An 18,199-nucleotide genomic window follows, 5' to 3' on the forward strand; every position below is an offset into this window, starting at 1 on the left:
GAAGGCAATAAATTTTACTTGTCCAAAGCATATAAACATATAGAAACTATGTGCTCCCTTGGAGATCAATCCCAAGACGGATTGAATAGATAAATATCCATACGTATTCGAAATTTACAACGAAAGAGGTGAACTACAAAACTTGATATTGTTTGAGTCTGGTGGTCTAAATAAAAAAAAGTTTGGTTTAGCCCCATTTCATGGTCACAAATCTTTCTGTAACAGTTTTCATGATAGTGTCTGAGCTGAGGGTATATACCGGTCTAGAAATAGGATAATGTCGAACCAACCTCTCTCCTCTAAATAGTATCGTGCACATACAGGGTTCAGCAGCATAAGCATAAGCAACATTATCTTAACTCTATTGTAAGACAGAGAGGTTGTTGGTCGTACTTAATCTTTTACTAGGCTGCACCAGACCTCACAAGGGAAGGATCTAAAGTCTGGATGCTATCCTAGCCTTGATTTATGTATTGACTGGCATTGAATTCTGATCAGAATATTCTCTTTCGCAAGCTGTAGTTTTAGTCCTGTTGCTAAAGAAGATATCTTTGATTCTTCCTCTATACTTCTTCATGTTGCTCTCATGCCGATCCATCTGTCCCAACGATGCTACCTTCGACGCTTCTTGCAGTCTCCATCCTCAAGATCGGTAAGTTATGTCAACGAGATAAGTAAGATCGGTGACCACCCCCCCCCCCCCACACACCTTTCACGTGCCACCCTTTGGTAAAATCCGATCTCACCGAAGGACGAATCCAACACTGCACCCTGTGCCTTCCCCCCACCACTCCCGACTGACCTACCACAAAAAGACTACTGACGTTTTGCTTGGCTCGCTGGTGAAATGCCTTATGGCTTACTTTTCATCTAAGATAGCATGAACATTCTTTTAGAGGAAGCACTAGTAACTGACAATGACGGTGACATACCCCCATATGGTCGCACAAAACTTTCCCCATCACCTACCCATTGCACCGGTGCTTGGTATGACTGGAACGAAGACTATCAGTCAACTTCCAAATAACTACCCACCTCGTGTTCCTTTAATCAACTCACTATCCCAAAATTAAAAGCACATTTACTTCACCGTGTTTACTGTAAGTGCATCAGACTACATCTCTTACGACTACTTCTTCGATTTTACGTAAAACATAGTCGTGTATGCACCATTTATCAACAATGTAACAATATTAATGTCGTCACGTAGCTCAAAGAAAGAATCTAACGTAACACATCAAAATCGTGGAATGCGGCAGGGCACAACAGATGCTGTCTTTTTCGAGGAAACTAGGTTTGAGAAAAGCTGTCATCTCCAGCAACGGATGAGCATTAATTAAAACTTGGGGTGTTGTTGCCTTTTCTCCATGTAGGATATAGGACAGGAAACACCAAGCAGTCGAGGAGAAATTCCGTCTTCCACGGAAAAGAAAGAACAGAAGACGCCTTGGTACATAAACTTCATCCGATCATTCTTAGAGACTGAGCTTGGAGCGGAATCCAAAGTGTCAAAAAGGTCGACCAAACATCACAAACATCATGCCAAAAAAGATCACGTGGTAGAAGTCAAGAGTGGACATGAGAAGAAGTCCAGTGACGAACACAGTGAAAAGTCGTCCGAGGCGACCAAGAGAAGAGAGAAGAGCGGCATCGCCTACGCTGCTGTTCGAGCAATGGAAGAATCAGAAGAGGCGTTAGACCAGTTCCTGAGGGAATCCCTTCTGAAGAGGTCAGACCAAGACGAGCTATATGAAAAGTTTAAGAAACAGGTGAGACGCTTTCTTCGTTTTGTCAACAGCCATAGTTCAGTATCATATTCTATGTGGCCATCGAGATGATGTCTCGGAACATTCCATCTACATTAAAGTTGTTAATTGTAATTTTATCTTATATGTAGAAATAGAAATGACAACATAAAATAACGCTAACGCCTAGTAGAAATATTATTAATCCAATCGGCATAAGTTGATCTGAATTTAACTGCAATTCCCGTCAGGATGACGGAGACTGGGTGAAAGCCATGGGAGTGGTGCACCATCTGATGTACCCCATTGGTCAGATCTTCTTCGCCTTTCCGGGCGGCTACTTCGCAGCCAAAGGGTCGGCAGTCAAGTAAGTTCATCTGCGTTTCAGTATCAGATATGATCATTACTGTAAGTTTGTCTATGTTACATACAATACTTTTTATCACCTAGGTATCATCGCCAGTTCGCTCGTGTCAGATACATTTAATTAAGGACATCAACGGCAATTGTGAATTTTCCTAACATTTGATACATGTAATAGTACAAGTACGTAAGTAAGAGATCGGTAAAGTTTAACCCACCTTATGTACCATTTTATTGACTGTCTTCTTCACCCACACTACAAGCCATTTACTTACTTTTTCTAATGGGTTTGTTCAGGTGTAAAAGTAAACGATTCTCCTGACCTTTGATGTATAACATTTGACAGAATCCTGGGGACGATGATGTTTATATCGTGCCTGGTCCACCTGTTCGTGCCCCTGCCTATGAAGTTCCGTGATAGTCCTCACACAGCTGATGTCTCTGTGGCCGTCATGATGTTCATAGAGGGCAGCTGTCAGGTAACAACAGGAATCATGCTCTACTTGCTCACCATGCAGGAATCAAAACACTAACGATTTCATCACGTCTTCCAGATGTATGTGTTCGTGTGGGTTTGTACGACAGCACTAACATAGGGCAATAGTACATCACCAGTATGATTAGCAGCAATAATGCCACAAAGGTCACCACAAAGGTGTGACTCGCGGGGAGGTAAGAAGTAGAGGTTAGATGTGGCAGGAAGTGGAGGTTAGAGTCGTTTTGGTTATCAGACATGACAGACATTCCAGGTCATAAGGTCGTTAGAAGAGGCTACTAATTCATTGGGAGGTCTTGTTTTTTGGTCTATTTGTCTGTGTTATTGTAGTTATAATTTCCTTATGCTGGTCACATTCTTAGAGTGACAGGAATTGAGCAATGAACACATGTGTTGTTAATCAAATCATATTTGCATGCATGATAGATTAAATACTTTGAAGACATACGACAAGCACTATTCCGCACTATGTGGATTCTACAGCCTTGATTTGATTATTAAGGCAGCGTATAAAAGCAGATATGACCTGCAATAGCTGGCTTTGTCGTGTATAATGGATGAAAAATATTGAACTGACACATAACTTTGTTTCGTCCAGGGAGCGACTATACCAGCAGCCTATGGTGTGCTCCACCGATGGGCTCCTATATCAGAAAGAAGTACCATGGTCGCACTTACCTTAGCAAGTAAGCAGTGAATTGAAATATGCATAATTATCTTTAAGCTTTTAAATATGATAATAAGTATTATCAAACTGTTTGTAAGTCATGATTCTGAGGCTAGGGTAAGAGATAAGAATTGATCTAAACAACATGTCTTTCTATATACATGTAGTAGTTGAAGTAGTAGACTGTCATGATGTATTACCTGTATTTGTGTACTCATTGTTAATTTGTTAATAAGTTATTCCAAATCATAGAATCATATTTCTCCATCTTTTGTCAGCATATTACCTGGGGAAACTGTCGGGTCAGTTTGCGTGTGCTGCCTTACAAGAAGCTCATGGGTACCTCCCTGCTTTCTACATCTACGGTAAGAATACCAACACTGTGATGTGTCTCACTTCATGTTCTTTATTACCGCCATGTATCGAGAGCTATTACTGTCGGTTCCTTGGGCATATAGGGTACAGGAAGTCAAAGGTCCTAAATGTTATCAAATGCCATATCATTTCCTGCCTTCAAAATACATGCCATATGCATAGACATAATCAGTAAGAAATACCCAATAATGAGCACAATAAGAAATTCATGACATTTGAAGAGTTTTGCTGAGGGATGAGATCTTCAATTGCTTGTATGTTATGATTCGTTTTGCATTCCCGTGATTTTGCAGTAATTTTGCTGTAGGCATTCTGGATTCAAAGATGACTGAAAAAGTCATCGTCATCGTGAATTATAGTATACCTGTACAACAACTACTTCGATATCTTTTTTTAACCAAGTGTTTTTGGATATTGGGCATTGGGTTTTTTAAGACTGATGCCTTGCCTTATAAGCCACGTTTCTTGTGGACATGTGACATTTATCGTATCTGTTTGTTTCCCCAGGCCCCCTCGGTCTCATTTGGGCCATAGTGTGGGTTCTCACGGTGAAGCCCAACCCCAGTTTAGACGACAACATTTCCACGAAGGAGAAGGATAAAATCAACTCCGGCAAAGACACAGGAATGGTCAGTCACATCTGCTTAGTACAGACCAGTGGTCTCTGACCCAGTCACATATGATTACTAGAAAAATATAAATTAAAGATACGTCATTTAGCAGTGTGTCAAGACAGGGTTGTTCCTTTCACACGTTTATACTTTTCACACGTTTATACTTCTCACCATCACATGACATGTTTAGAAAAAAAGGTTGCGTTTGTCGTCTTCCATACTGTCCCCAAAACAAGTCAAACCTATGTTTCATTTCATTGAAATTGCAACAAGGCAATAAAGATGATACAGAATTTATACAGTGGAACATCTGAATAGAATAAAGCATTCGGCACATCAAAGTCAAACCTTTACTTGTAATTGTTGAGATTTAGAGTTAGCGTTGAAATGAGAATGACATTATGTTATATTGTTCCTCATTCGCTGTTTGCGTCCTGCTTCATGCAAGCATCCTTAACCGTACCATTTTCATCCATCAGGATGGGACTAAAATCCCGATGAAGGAGGTTCTGACAGACAGGAACACGGTATCATACCTGGCTACTGGCCTGTGTTTTGCCTGGGGGATGAGTGTACTGTTGAACCACGCACCGCAGTACTTCGCCGAGAAGGTCGCTCTGGATGTCGGACAGGTATACTTCAATATTCTTTAGTACCCGTTCTAGTTCTCATTTGTTCTGTTTGTACATCTGCAGTTCCACATGACCTTAGGCTAACCGAAATGTATAGATGTACTGATAACTTACCAAGAAAGTAAACGGTTTCGTCAGTGACAAAACGTTGCGGAAAATTGCCTCAATTGTTTTGTTATTTTTCAGTCCCCCTGGCTGCTATGGACGTTGCCCTTAGTAATGGCAGGTGGGATGTTACTGGCCGGACCTGGAGCGGATGTCCTGATCAGTAAGGGCGCCAGTACGACGAAACTACGGAAAGTAGTCACTGGCTTCGGTAAGGAATAAAAGTTATTCTTGGGGAAGAGTGTAGAACTGGGGAAATGATGGAAAGATATGTTGATACTGGAGTCCGTCAACAGTGTCTTGGAAGTAAAGAATGAACAATTTCAAGTAAACACTTATCCCATACTGAGATATGTAGATTATGAACATTGGTATTGGCTACGATCATTCTCCTTCCTGTGTACATGAGTTGATCTTTCTCGTTCAAATACTGTTCTTTTTACAAAGCATAATCTACACTATCATGAAAAAGGATTTGTACTGATACCAACTCTTTTTTCAGTGTGCACTTCTGTGTTCTCGTTCGTAATGGCAATGGCCTTCACCAAGGACCCACAGTACGCGTACGGAGGGACAGTGGCGTCTTTAGTCATGATCGGCATGGCCATGGGAGGAGGTGGGTATTTTGTGGTTAGTTTTGGGGTCTTTAGGATGCACCTTGTTCTAAAACAACAAACTGAACTTTCAGAAAGCGTTCTCCATTTTGGCAAAACATAAACATACTGATGATACTTGTATTGAGATAAGCCTGATTCTTTGTTTTTCAGTGTATACAATCATAGTTCTTTTGTATCTTTTCGTGAAACCTGTCTCAGTGCATAATGGTTATGCTATTGCACTTCTAGTAAACAGAGTTGGCTGACAGCTACCGCCTGCAAACAAATCTAGTAAAAATCGTCTCTGAAGATGAAGAGGGGGTCTCCTAGATAAAATTGCCGTCTGTAATGAATCGCTTTGTTTGTACCCAGGTTACGGCGTGACGCCATTGGATGCCTCAGACCGGTACAGCAGCATCGTTGTTGGTATCGGCGTGTCTCTCAACACGATACTGTTCCTCGTCAGCCCTGTGATCGTTCTGGCACTCAACAAAGTAGAATTGGTGAGTGTCAAGACACACAAATCCATCCACAAACACGTACATGTAAATAAATCTACGTCTTTAGCATGACCAAGGTAATATCTCAAGTTATCCTCTTAATAAACCTATCTAATTCTCAATAATCACAAGGGTCAGTCTTATTGATTGGAACTAAAAACAAACATGGTAGATAAGGTGTCAATGCCACATTGCAGCTACATTTTCAACACTAGCTCTCTTGACACTGTTATGTATGAACCCCTCTCCCTGCATTTTTGCTTCGATGTTTAAAACTGACTACTAGTCTTTATTTTTGCATCAGCCTTTCAAAAGACAGACAGAAGATGCTATCACCGGATGGAAAAACGTCCACATCGTCACCGCTGTCGTCATAAGCGTCGCCCCGATCATCTATGGCATAGTGATGGGGAAAGGCAAATTGTTGACGTAAGTCTCGACTCTGTCTATCGTCCTGGCTGTAAGATCTAAGAAATGTGATGCAATGCGTTCGACGACGACACTTAATAAATCTTATGGTCGGTAGGCAGGTATTCTATTTCTATTTATTTTTCTCCAGTTTTAGTTTCCAGCCTACAATTGTAACAATGTAGGACTTCAATACATCAGGGCACTCGTGTGCTTAACATCATATTTTGATAATACAGATATGCAGGGTGCTGACGGTTTGGTGGGTCGTTTTGTATCACTTTGTTTGTTGGGAATGAGGAGAATGTACATGTATTGCTGGAAAACGATTCTACAATGTTTTCGTCACTCAAATCGAAAATGATATGACCCTTGACAGGGATCGACAAAGCTCAGCAGGTTTTGCTGGGGTCGTTCGGGTAACATGAGGCCTATCTGTACATAATGTAAGACTTACTTCTAAGCAATGCCCTCTGAAGCTCAATTCAGCAAATCATATCATCTCTACGTTGTCCGAACTCGGTTGTTAACTGATGATAAACCGTTGTCTCCTTATCAACCCATTCAATATACGTCCTGTATTGTTGTAGCCTGGAATCCGCGCGCCGTGTTGTGCTTTGGTCGCTCTGCTTGCCAACAGTGTTGGCAGGAAGCGTACCTTAGGGGAGCGACCAAAGCACAACACGGCGGGATTCCAGGCTAGTATTGTTGATTGGTAATACAGTTATTGTTGTTCTCCTTAACTGAACAGATGGCCTCCCAAAAAACCCAAGCTTCCGAAGTTGGAATGGCCTTCCCTCCCAAAACTGAAGAAGCTGAAATGTCCATCATGTCCTTCCTTCCCAAAATTGAAGAAGCTGAAATGTCCATCGTGTCCCGGATGTCCCTCCTTCCCGAAACTAAAGAAGCTGAAACTCCCATCACTCCCATCGGTAAGTTCACTGAAGGTAAGACAGTTCTCGTCCCTATGTCGCTCGCCTATTGGTGGCTGCATAGGCGCCTTTGGAACGAGGTCAACATACGCAGGTGATCATAACTCATGGGTGATCAATATGGGAACACTACTACATGATAAAAAACAAACAAACTAGGACTAAGATCCTTAGAGGCCAGAAGCTAGCCTTAGAGAGACTGGAAATGTCCTACACAAATATGAAACGTCATCACTGCGTACTGGGATGCATAAAAGCAATTCTGTGGAACATAGTAGCCTTCTGTATTTTTACGGTTAGTGGGGTCTTATAATTAGGGTGACGGCTAAGGGATTCAAACAACATGGTGACAATGTTGCGAAGTTGCCTTGGTGAAATGTTTATGAATGTAAATATATCAAAGAATGTTAAGATGCTAATTGCTACAATGATTGTAAAGAATCTTATCCCATACTACATATAGTTAGTTGAGCCGTAAGTTAAGCTATGTTAAGAACGGTAGTTATGTAGATGCCATACTTTGTACCTTGTACAAAATTGATGTATAGTTAGTACGTACATGCATGGAAACAGCATCTCATAGGAATAACTATTTGTTCTGTTAGAATATTCATGATACTCACTTCCGTGTTTTACTAACATCTAGTATTGATTTTATCAATTACAGTTGCCTAGCTGGAGCACCATCAAGAGGAAGGCACAAAAGCGTTACCTCATGGCTGCCATGTCTTCACTTGGCTTCATGATCCAATATGGCGGCCGGGCCAACCTGGCGGTCTCCATGGTAACCATGGTGATGCCCAACCCCTTGTCAAAGAGGCAACTACAGGTACTTAGATATGCTTTATAGGTCATAATGATATTGGGATGGCATAGAATTGTAATACCCGTACATGATTTTCAATCATATAACATAAGCAACAAAATAATTCTTACTGATTCTGTTATTGCATTTACCCAATGGCCTCATAAGGCAATAGACATGAATGTAGCATTAAATTGAAGACAGGAAGTGAGATGGACTATTCCGGGGCCTTTCTGGCACCTTTGGCCTATCTACCTGTCGATGTCACCGACGTACATATCATTTGGATATCAGCCAGTTTACTTTCATTCAAACAACCACAGACACAGAAGCGAACAGTCAAGATGCACCGAATCTCCATAGACTTGTATGGAAAGCGAACTCTTCGAGTTTTTGTAGGTTTTACTAGAACGTTAATTGAGAGGGGAATTTGAAGACCAAATCTAGACGTTCTGTGTGTTTTTTCTTTGTTGCAGTTTTCCAACTTGGACTGGGGCCCATACTCCCAGCTTGTCATGGGCGCTGTGCACGCCTCCTTCTTCCTGGGTCTGCTCGCCTCCCGGCCGTTTGCAAACCCCATCCTGCGGCGGGTCTACGCTACCAGGTCAGCTAAATAGTGACGTGTAGTATAGTATGGTATAGTGTAGTGTGGTAGGTTAATCTAGTGTAAGTCTAGTATACTATACGGTGTAGTTCAGTCTAGTCTAGTCTAGTCTAGTCTAGTACAATAATAACTTTTTCGTTTAACTTTGTATGTGAATTGTATGTTGCGTTTATATCCTAAGAATATTAGCAAGTTACAAATCAAATGTCAACTAATAGACTTACTATCAAGTATGATATAGTGCCGCATGATATAGTGTGAAGAATTTTACAGAGTAGTATAGTACAGTGTAGCAGGCCTCAATTTCATGTATCAACTAAGTACCTATCAATCTAATTCTATCTATCTGATAGCTTACCATTTTTCCTCTTTACTGCGTCGACAGGGCGTTCGCATGTTCTATCTTCGTGTCGTCCATTCTGCACCTGCTGATCCCAGTGTCTGCCGCCGGTCACTACAGCGTCATCATGCTGGTCAGGATTCTGCAGGGGATGGCTGAGGTAAAACTTGTCTTCTCTATATGTGATAAGGGGCATCGAATTGCCGAGTGATTAAGCCGACATAACATCGTGAGGTCGCAAGTTCGATTTCTGGCGCTCATGGCCAGACGTTGTATCCTTGAGAAAGATACTTTCACGACTTTCCTCATTCCCCTTATGTGTAAAAATGGGTACTAGACTACAATTGGGAGGTAAAAGGTGGTGGAATGAGAGGGTAGGCTTCGCCTTCCAATGCTGTGTAACAGACACAGTGGATAACAACCCAATGCCAACAACCTCGGAAGTCGTATTGGATTACCATTGCCGGAAGATCTGATTTAACAAAATGTGAAAGAAAGAAAGAAATTTACGGTTCCTGACGGACGCATGATTTTCCAGGGAATGACAACGCCAGCCATGTACGGATTCTGGGTGAAATGGGCTCCGGCTAGTGAGATGAGCAGCATCAGTTCCTTCACCGTAACAGGTAGGCAGTAAGATAATAAAATATACCATACGAATAATGCAGATAAATCGGAATAAATGTTGAATACATGGGACTTACAATCGCATTTGAAGTATGTAGATTGTTGTCTGTTTTTTAAACGTTTACGCTGTTCAAGTGTCCTGGAGACGTCATGTGATGGAGCAAATATCGATATTTTCAATGCAGAATATTATCCATCAATATTGCAAAACTTTGCACCCCTGCAAGGTCAATTATCTGACCAAGTTTATATTCAGACCGCATATGTTACTTTTCAGGTCAGTACATCGGGATTGTTGTCGGGATGGTGGCATCAGGGTTCTTGGCGGAGTCCGCAGCAGAGTGGCCGTGCTCGTTCTACGTCTACGGTACGTGAGCACACTTCAGAGGTTATCTCGTATTTTTGTTGTGTTTGCTCCTCTCACTCACTCTCCTCTTACTCCGTACTCTAACCGTAGACTTAGCCGATCTATTTTACTGCTATGTGACAGGAACATTACTGATGGTATCTCACTCACAGATGGTATCACCGCCACGAAGATATCAGTTGTACCGGATACAAGATCAAATCTCACTGTCTTGATTCATCATTGAGCTTTCACTTACGTTTTAGCTAAGATCTTCACTGAATTCAAAACGCATTTGCAGTGCTAGTCATAGCGTAAAATATCTTCATCTGGTGCTTACACATAGCTTTAGACATCTACTCCAGGACTTTTTATTTTCGGTAAAAAGGGTCTGAAACTATAACCAATGTATCGTATTTCTCACCAGGTGGTCTCGGCGTGGCGTGGTCCTTTATGTGGTTTGCCTCCGTGTACCCGACACCAGAGTTCGACCCGGGAGTGACAGAGCAGGAGTGGAAAGCCATCATGTCACCTCCTCCTCCTCCGCCTCCTAAACCTGCGGTAAACTGACATCACACAGGGGGGCGCGGTATCATGATATACTAATAAGCCACTGCATCCCAAATGCTGAAGTACGGAATAGAGTAAAATCACTAAACACATCGGTCTTACGAAGACCTAGCCTCTTAACCACAGTAAAGAAAACTGAAATGATAAGGGCACGTGTCACGTCCGTCAGGACTAGTTAAGATAAAGATGAGATTATGGGGCTATGTCGAAAGCTAGCAGAATTGAGGACAAATGTGCTCTTCGTGCCACTCTCTTTTCTCAATTTTGTATGTCGTTATAGATGAATGTTATAGGGTCTTAGTGGGTTCTATTCAGACAAGAAAACAACAACCATATATTGGGTTTTACCACAACACGAACAGGACGAAGAAGCGCCTCCTCCCGAGCCGCAACCGACTTACAAGCCAACCGACTCACCTTACAAGTCCATGCTCAAGAGTCCAGCGGCGCTGTCCATCTGGGTGTGTGAAGTCTGTGTGAAGTGGGTCGTGTATTTGATGCTGACATTCGCACCTCTGTACTACGTACAAGTACATGAGCAGCCGGTGTCTATGGTAAGTTTTCCTGTGCCACCATGATAAAATTGTGTAAATTGTGTTTTGCATCCTGCAATGATATATCTACATAGCAGTACTGCATGCGTACCTGAATGTAACATCAGGTACAAGTCACAGGTACCGGTACCTTACCTGTACCTGTACCTGTACCTGAACAATTCAACAAATGATATGGTACATGCTTGATAACATATGGTGTTTGAGAATATGATTGAAGTCTCCCTCTTCCCCAGGCTGGCGTGTACAGCGGGGTACATTTTGCGCTGTTCACTGTCGGGCTGCCCCTGATAGGTTACCCGGCACGCGCAGCCACCAAGAGCCAGACAGTCTCTACAAACTTCATCAGAAAATCATTCAACTTCCTTGGTAAGAAAACACATTCATTTCAATTTGATCCTTAGAAAACGTTCTAAAGATGTAGGTGTTGGAAGTAGAGTAAGAAGCATGGGTCGTTGATCCCATTTTCTTGTGGAGAGTATCATTGATTTTTACCAACCCCAACAGGTCTCGCCACCGCCGGCAGTTTCCTGTTGTCCACAGCGTTGGAGGGAGACTCGCTGGAGAAGGTGGTGCCGTTCCTCACCACCGGCTTTGGCGCACTGGCATTCCCGCTAGCAGCAGGTGTGTCATTTGTCTCCTATATCATTTCACTGAGTAAGAATTACGTCAATAGCATGTCTCATTATGTACAGAAAATCTCAAAGCTGTTTCGTCAAGGCAAAGGAGTGTGTATTTCTAACACCACTAGCAAGCATTAATGTTACCGTGTCGAGAATAGGATAAAAAGTGAGGTTTGTGCTAAACAGGAGAAACATTCCGACGATTATCATTATTGAATCAATCAATCGTAAATAGGGGAACAAAGCATTTCATTCCAGATATTTTTTTGTCATCGACTTGATACAGGTCACGGCCTACTTCGCCTATTCCTTGAATACCAGGGTTCACTTGTATGAACTAGACTTCACTTTAATGAGTACATTTTTGTATTGTAGGGTACAATGTGAACGCGCTGGACATCGCAGGGGTTCATGCCAGTAAGTTGATGGGCGTGTCCGGCGGCCTGTCCACCATCATGGGGATCATCACACCCATCTGTGTAGGAGGAGGTACCCTACATCAGGTACGGCACAACACCGTGTTCCCTTTATAAATACATGTACAATTTCAACATTCACTCCATCAAACTCTGTGCCCCTGAAATCAAGGTAATCACGGTGAAAGTGGCCAAGAACTTGTAGCAGAGAACTGATGCCATAACGCACCCACAATGGTGGATGTTGAATGATACCGCGCTTATTTTGACAAAGAAATCGCATCCCTGTCCCTGGTGCTTACTGTTTCCCTGTCCCTGGTGCTGACAGTGTTTCCCTGTCCCTGGTACTGACTGTCTTTCCCTGTCCCCGACAGTGTTTTTCTAGTCCCTGGTGCTGACTGTGTTTCCCTGTCCCTGGTACTGACTGTGTTTCCCCCTCCTTGGTGCTGACAGTGTTTCCCTGTCCCTGGTGCTGACAGTGTTTCCCTGCCCTGGTACTGACTGTGTTTCCCTGTCCCTGGTGTTGACAGTGTTTCCCTGTTCCTGATTGTGTTTCCCTGTCCCTGGTGCTGACGCTGCTTCCCTGCGTGAGTTAAGAATTGTTATCCCTGTACACTCTTTACAGAATGCTGAAGAGTGGAATATCATCTGGACGGTGTCGGCTGGTCTCCTGTTCAGCAGCGCCACAATCTTCCTCTGCTGCGGCTCGGGGTCACCGGAAGACTGGTCCGGTGCAGCACCGGCCCCTAGCGAGGCATCGAGTTCTGCAGCCTCGACATCAGGCGATTCCGAACCGACTGACTCAGACGAGAAGCCGGAGGACAAGCCTGCCGAAGACAAGCCAGCAGAGGATAAGCCAGAAGAGGATAAGCCAGCAGAGTGAAACCCGTCGGACTAGAATTTTCCTTACAGAAAGCTACTCAAACTAATTTTCTGTAAGACAAAAGCATATCAATACATTACACGCCCCTTTCTCCCACAAGAAAAAAAAATCAATTATTTTTACAAAACCTTTACGTGTGTAAGGCTCACAGCATTACAATCAACTGCGTTCACATAGATCAGTAATCTCAACTTCATTCTGGGAAGTCACCCGATACACGTCTTTGCTGTATGATATATCTTTGCTTTTTAATTCTCCGACACTTTCTTAGAATATTGGTACAGTAGGTTTATGATATTAGTATACTTGGATTGGTGCTACGATAAAATATTGTAGCATGAGGAACTAACCCCATGATAGTGGTGACTAAGGTAATTTTTTCACACTTTTAACCAGGAGCGTAGTTATGTTTTTCTGAGGGCGATTAGCATGGTATATTGCTGTGTATTATGATAGATGGATCTTTATTGTCGTTTCATACGATGTTATTTATTTGAAAATACTTACCACCTAGTTCAGTGTGGTAGTCATCACAATGGAAGTATCAATTGGTTTCAAAGAGAAATCTTCAATACGTAGTCATACATTTCTTCTGAAATTGGATACAACCGAGCATTAACGTTTACATTGTTTCCATACAACAACGAGGGATCTATAAGTTCACTGTAAAAAGGTCACTTTTCTCGTAAACTCAAGTAGATCGCAAAAGTTTTGGGTCTTAAGACACTTTGGTAATAGAGAACAAGACACGAGGAGGCGTCCGACTGGGACAAAACACCTTGGGTGCACTTCGTTGCCGTAATGGCGTGTAATTTGGCATTTAGTTTAGAGGCTATGCCGTATATTTTGTCATAGCGACTGTGCCTCCTTTATTGCAAGCACTAAACGCCTTGGAGCCTATAGCTGGTAATAAAAATGAACAAGTTTTCGCTTCAAATTGGGATAACATGGTCGATATACATGACTCAAATGTGTGGCACATACTACATTCTTCTGGCGTCAAACCTGCATACCTTGCATCAAGTCCAATATACTATCAACTCTTATCTTTGTTTTATTACATTTCCTAGTCGGTAATCATGTGGGGATATAATGAAAGGTATTTATAGGATTAGTTGCTATAGTAATCAATAAAATTACATTATGGTGTGCGTTGGTAATTTTGACAGTGAACGAATAGCATAGCAAAAGAGGACGAAGGAAAGCAAGTATCCTTAGGAGCGATGGCTTAGAAATACCGTCTGTGCTTGTAAATTTTTGTTAGACCGTACTACAAGAAGAATAACACTGCACAAACAGTACAATCGGTACTCTATAGTTTATACTTTTGATTTGTGATACTGTTTTCCCATAGTGGAGGTAATAAAGGTGCGAACCCTTCGTTTGTACAACACTCACGTTTGTAGCGTGTTCTTTTGGATGCTGGCAAGGTCAGCCAGCGCAATTTTGTCTAGTTTATATGCGCTGTGTAGAGAACCGGTAGGCACTGGCTGACGCATGGGTGTAATAAAACCATCTCTACACAGAGCGGCCTTTGAAGTGCTCACGGATTCAGTCTCAAGGAACGCAATAGAAGAAAGAAACGTAAATCACATCTTCTGGAGGGTGCAATATATATGCAGGTCGATTCGTCTGGAGGCAAGCTTTATTTTACCGCACAGTATGAGCTGTAACACAAATTCTATAAACGAAGCATAAAACGCGGCAATTAGTGCAATAATTGGCTGTTATCATATCGTCCCGGTGACATTCATGTACATGTGCAGATAAAAATTTACGACCGTCATATAAACTTCAAGCCATGGTCCACTATTATATTTCATGTACACATAAAAGGTAATCCGAGCCCCGAGTCGGTATAATTGCTCTTAGGGATTCTGATGACACGCCTAGAGTGATGTCAGTCTGACACATAAAACTGGGGATGAAGGACCAACATGGCAGGGGCTGTACGGTAAGACGGCTGCGTAGAACATGTAAGACGGTTCGCACTAATTCAGTTTCAAAGCGTAGTATAATGCAACTTCTCCTTTGACCCCAACACATCTTTTAACCTATTTGCCACCCCCATCACACACGTGTATGGATTTACGAAGAATGCACCACAAATGGAGACCTTGGTAACTTGATCAGCCGAATACGGGGATGCAGTTACACTTCACCTATGAATGCGAACATTGCCCTTGTCATATCACAGGAAGACCTGCAAACAAATGGTCATATTAGTTGTCTTCTGTATTTGTTTTCCTAGAAAAGTCAACCAGAGGACAAGCATGGTTTAAAAATCTTTTGGAAAATTTACCATTGCATCATAACAATTTAAGAGGTAGCAAAAAGCATCTCCTTGATTGATGTGACATACAGGACAAAAAAAAACTTCAATAATGAAAAACCAAAGGGTTGTACCAGTTAGTTTATTGGGTAACTGCCAACATCTACAATACATTTGCTATTGCACTTGCCACTTGAAATCCTACTTGCCCTTTGAATTACGTAGTTGTTTCCTTCACGTTCACAGATACATTGCTGGACTTGCACATTCAGTTACAGTGTACATCATGGAAATGTCCACTTCAAGCAGCCTATTTTAGTCATGGCAGACAGAAAAACATTGATTTTACTTTCTCATGTTTTTACAACCGGCAAGTTTTCAAGTTTGGAACACTATCCTTATCAACACTGAACCAATGTTATCTTGTTGACTGTTAAACAAAAGGGACCGCTGTTGTCCAATTGGGTTGTCATGTAGCCCCCGCATAATTACTAGTACACGCTGTGAAGCATTGCTCCAAACAGGTTTTTGTTGTATATATACTTGCACTAGTCACAGACTATTTTCATATATCTTGAGGATATCGTTATTCCTTTGCCAGAACTAGCAAGCTTCCAGAATAAAAGACATACACAGCTTTTAGCTTTGTCCTCTTTTCTTAGACCAATCATTGGAACAAGTGTGAACATCACTGTGATGGCACTGCACATCCATTCCTGACATTCAAGCATTTTCCAGCACATCTTCTACTAAATATGACATTTTATTAGCAAGGGAAGCATATAGATTCTAGCTGACAAGTGCTTCACTACATCACTATCATTACTACAGAGCTGATACTCAATTTAACTTAACTTAACTAATGTTAAACATGGGAGTAACAAATGTAACAACTAAGTGCAAACATGTAACAAGGAGTACAAATGCAGGGAATGATGCATGGAGTTTAATTGTTGTCCATCTGTGGGTTGGAAAAATTCAAATTTTCATTTGGTTGCTATATTGGTTTCATTAAATATTGGTCCAGTTACGTTTATCTATCTTGCATGAAAATCTTTCCAAGGAAAAATGTAAGAATGTGACTGTGAAATGGAAAATTTAACAGAAAATGTGGATATCTAGTGTCTACCTTGCCAAATGACATTTCAATAAAATAAAATAAAATAAAAAATACAGCTTTCTAGCTTTTTTCATGTCTTGACTGTTGGAGAAGGCTTGAAAAATGCTCATCAGCTGCATTTGGAGAAATTATTTATACTAATCTTCTATGTACTGGATGTCATTACTATTTCAAGAAAACTGGCCATATCAATGATAATCTATATTTTTTGTACAGAAAGACACATAGCTCTTGTATATCTGATAATGTGTAAATCTTTGGAAGAAAGTATTTAAGGCAAAAGATGAATACCTTGACACCCAGAGAGAACCTTTTCATCCTTGCATCTAAATCCAATGATCTCAGTTACACAGGATCACCAACCAATACAGTACTGACCCTCACAACCGTAACCTAGAATCACGAATCAGATATATTGCCTTGACAATGTCCTTCAAATTTCTGTGAAAAGTTGATATTCACCAGATTGGTACAATAAAGGTTAAATCAGCTCTTCTGGGTTACAGGGTACACAAAGTGTCACTTTTTTTAAAGGTATCACAGCATTTAGAATTTTTACTTTGCATTTCAAAAAGCCCAGCACCAGGTTGAAGCTACAAACATGCACAATCATTATAACATTTCTCCGTATCATTTGTGGCATTTTCTCTATGGATATCCCAGTCCATGTTCAAGATTAACGTACTTTGTTATAGCATTTTTTGTACATCACTTTGCACATGCAGCACTTTTTTTAGACCAGTTCAACTACAGCACTATAGGATTTGTGAATCTGGCAAACTTTAGATTCATATTTTGTAGGGTGCTTGTACCAGCTGGGTGCCAGCAAAATTTCTTGTCGTCGTCCCTACTGCCTCAGCCAGATGTAGCAAACTCCTTTTTGTTCCTGCGAACCTCCTCTGCATGCTTTTCCTGCAATTGAAAGAAGTAAAAATTGTGGTGTCAAAATCAAACTACTGGCAATGTTAATTGTTGCCAGTAGTCTTCCTTCCCTCATCTACTAAGAAGTAACCTTACTCCAGGAATGATGATCATTAAGTGCTGTCTTTCTTCAGACAGAATCGTTAAATCTAAATATAATAGTGATTAGGTACATTAGTGTGTATGAGCAATGTTAGTAACCCTTGGACTTATGACATTAAATCTTCAAGTAGTCCCATTATCTCATCCTCTGCAAAACTACCCACAGTACTGATGGCCAAGTTACAGTGTAGCATTGAACATTCATTATTTCATTTTCAGCAGGCTTTAACAGATTTTTCTTTCTCAGCTACATTATCACAACTTTACAACCTTTCTGAGTGTTCACTCTTTCCTGTTATTGTAGCAGTTTGTCTTTTTTTTCAAAATGGAACATTTTCAATATCTATTGAAATGATAACGACTTGTAATTCTACATGTCTAACATTTCTTTGTCTAACATTTCAAATAAATGTTACTGGTAATTCATAGAATGGCCTGACTAATTGCTACTATGTAGTGGACTCACTATCAAGGTAAGAAGTTTAAAATTCTTGTATCATTTGAGAACTAAATTTTTTGAAAATGTGGGTCTACTGATAGATGAAAACATCTTTGGGGAAATTCAAGTTGGGCTTTATGTTTC

The 18,199-nt window shown here is 41.2% G+C and overlaps 2 protein-coding genes across 5 annotated transcripts in view; one reads left to right on the plus strand and one right to left on the minus strand.

Moving 5' to 3' along the window:
- The window catches only part of LOC118409405, an 18,111-nt gene extending 3,517 nt beyond the window's left edge, over nucleotides 1-14,594 (plus strand). Inside the window, exons 3-26 of one of the 3 annotated variants that reach the window (XM_035810412.1) lie at nucleotides 635-652; nucleotides 1,374-1,769; nucleotides 1,997-2,112; nucleotides 2,455-2,587; nucleotides 3,203-3,290; nucleotides 3,550-3,636; nucleotides 4,154-4,275; nucleotides 4,740-4,892; nucleotides 5,079-5,208; nucleotides 5,500-5,613; nucleotides 5,966-6,096; nucleotides 6,398-6,522; nucleotides 7,253-7,448; nucleotides 8,101-8,262; nucleotides 8,715-8,842; nucleotides 9,228-9,342; nucleotides 9,721-9,808; nucleotides 10,087-10,176; nucleotides 10,583-10,716; nucleotides 11,088-11,279; nucleotides 11,516-11,648; nucleotides 11,787-11,903; nucleotides 12,278-12,405; nucleotides 12,944-14,594. In XM_035810412.1, the coding sequence (XP_035666305.1) occupies nucleotides 635-652; nucleotides 1,374-1,769; nucleotides 1,997-2,112; nucleotides 2,455-2,587; nucleotides 3,203-3,290; nucleotides 3,550-3,636; nucleotides 4,154-4,275; nucleotides 4,740-4,892; nucleotides 5,079-5,208; nucleotides 5,500-5,613; nucleotides 5,966-6,096; nucleotides 6,398-6,522; nucleotides 7,253-7,448; nucleotides 8,101-8,262; nucleotides 8,715-8,842; nucleotides 9,228-9,342; nucleotides 9,721-9,808; nucleotides 10,087-10,176; nucleotides 10,583-10,716; nucleotides 11,088-11,279; nucleotides 11,516-11,648; nucleotides 11,787-11,903; nucleotides 12,278-12,405; nucleotides 12,944-13,201 (3,354 nt within the window). In that variant the 3' untranslated portion in view covers nucleotides 13,202-14,594. The remainder of the gene's footprint in view (nucleotides 1-634; nucleotides 653-1,373; nucleotides 1,770-1,996; nucleotides 2,113-2,454; nucleotides 2,588-3,202; nucleotides 3,291-3,549; nucleotides 3,637-4,153; nucleotides 4,276-4,739; nucleotides 4,893-5,078; nucleotides 5,209-5,499; nucleotides 5,614-5,965; nucleotides 6,097-6,397; nucleotides 6,523-7,252; nucleotides 7,449-8,100; nucleotides 8,263-8,714; nucleotides 8,843-9,227; nucleotides 9,343-9,720; nucleotides 9,809-10,086; nucleotides 10,177-10,582; nucleotides 10,717-11,087; nucleotides 11,280-11,515; nucleotides 11,649-11,786; nucleotides 11,904-12,277; nucleotides 12,406-12,943) is intronic. The other 2 variants (XM_035810413.1, XM_035810414.1) reach the window with 2 other exon arrangements.
- A 1,006-nt stretch (nucleotides 14,595-15,600) lies between these two features.
- Nucleotides 15,601-18,199, minus strand: part of LOC118409412 (stathmin-like) — a 16,011-nt gene continuing 13,412 nt past the window's right edge. For both annotated transcript variants that reach the window (XM_035810428.1, XM_035810427.1), the window contains one exon: nucleotides 15,601-17,505. In XM_035810428.1, the coding sequence (XP_035666321.1) occupies nucleotides 17,449-17,505 (57 nt within the window). In that variant the 3' untranslated portion in view covers nucleotides 15,601-17,448. The remainder of the gene's footprint in view (nucleotides 17,506-18,199) is intronic.

Source organism: Branchiostoma floridae, chromosome 2 (genome assembly GCF_000003815.2).
Source record: "Branchiostoma floridae strain S238N-H82 chromosome 2, Bfl_VNyyK, whole genome shotgun sequence".
Classification (NCBI taxonomy): Eukaryota; Metazoa; Chordata; class Leptocardii; order Amphioxiformes; family Branchiostomatidae; genus Branchiostoma; species Branchiostoma floridae.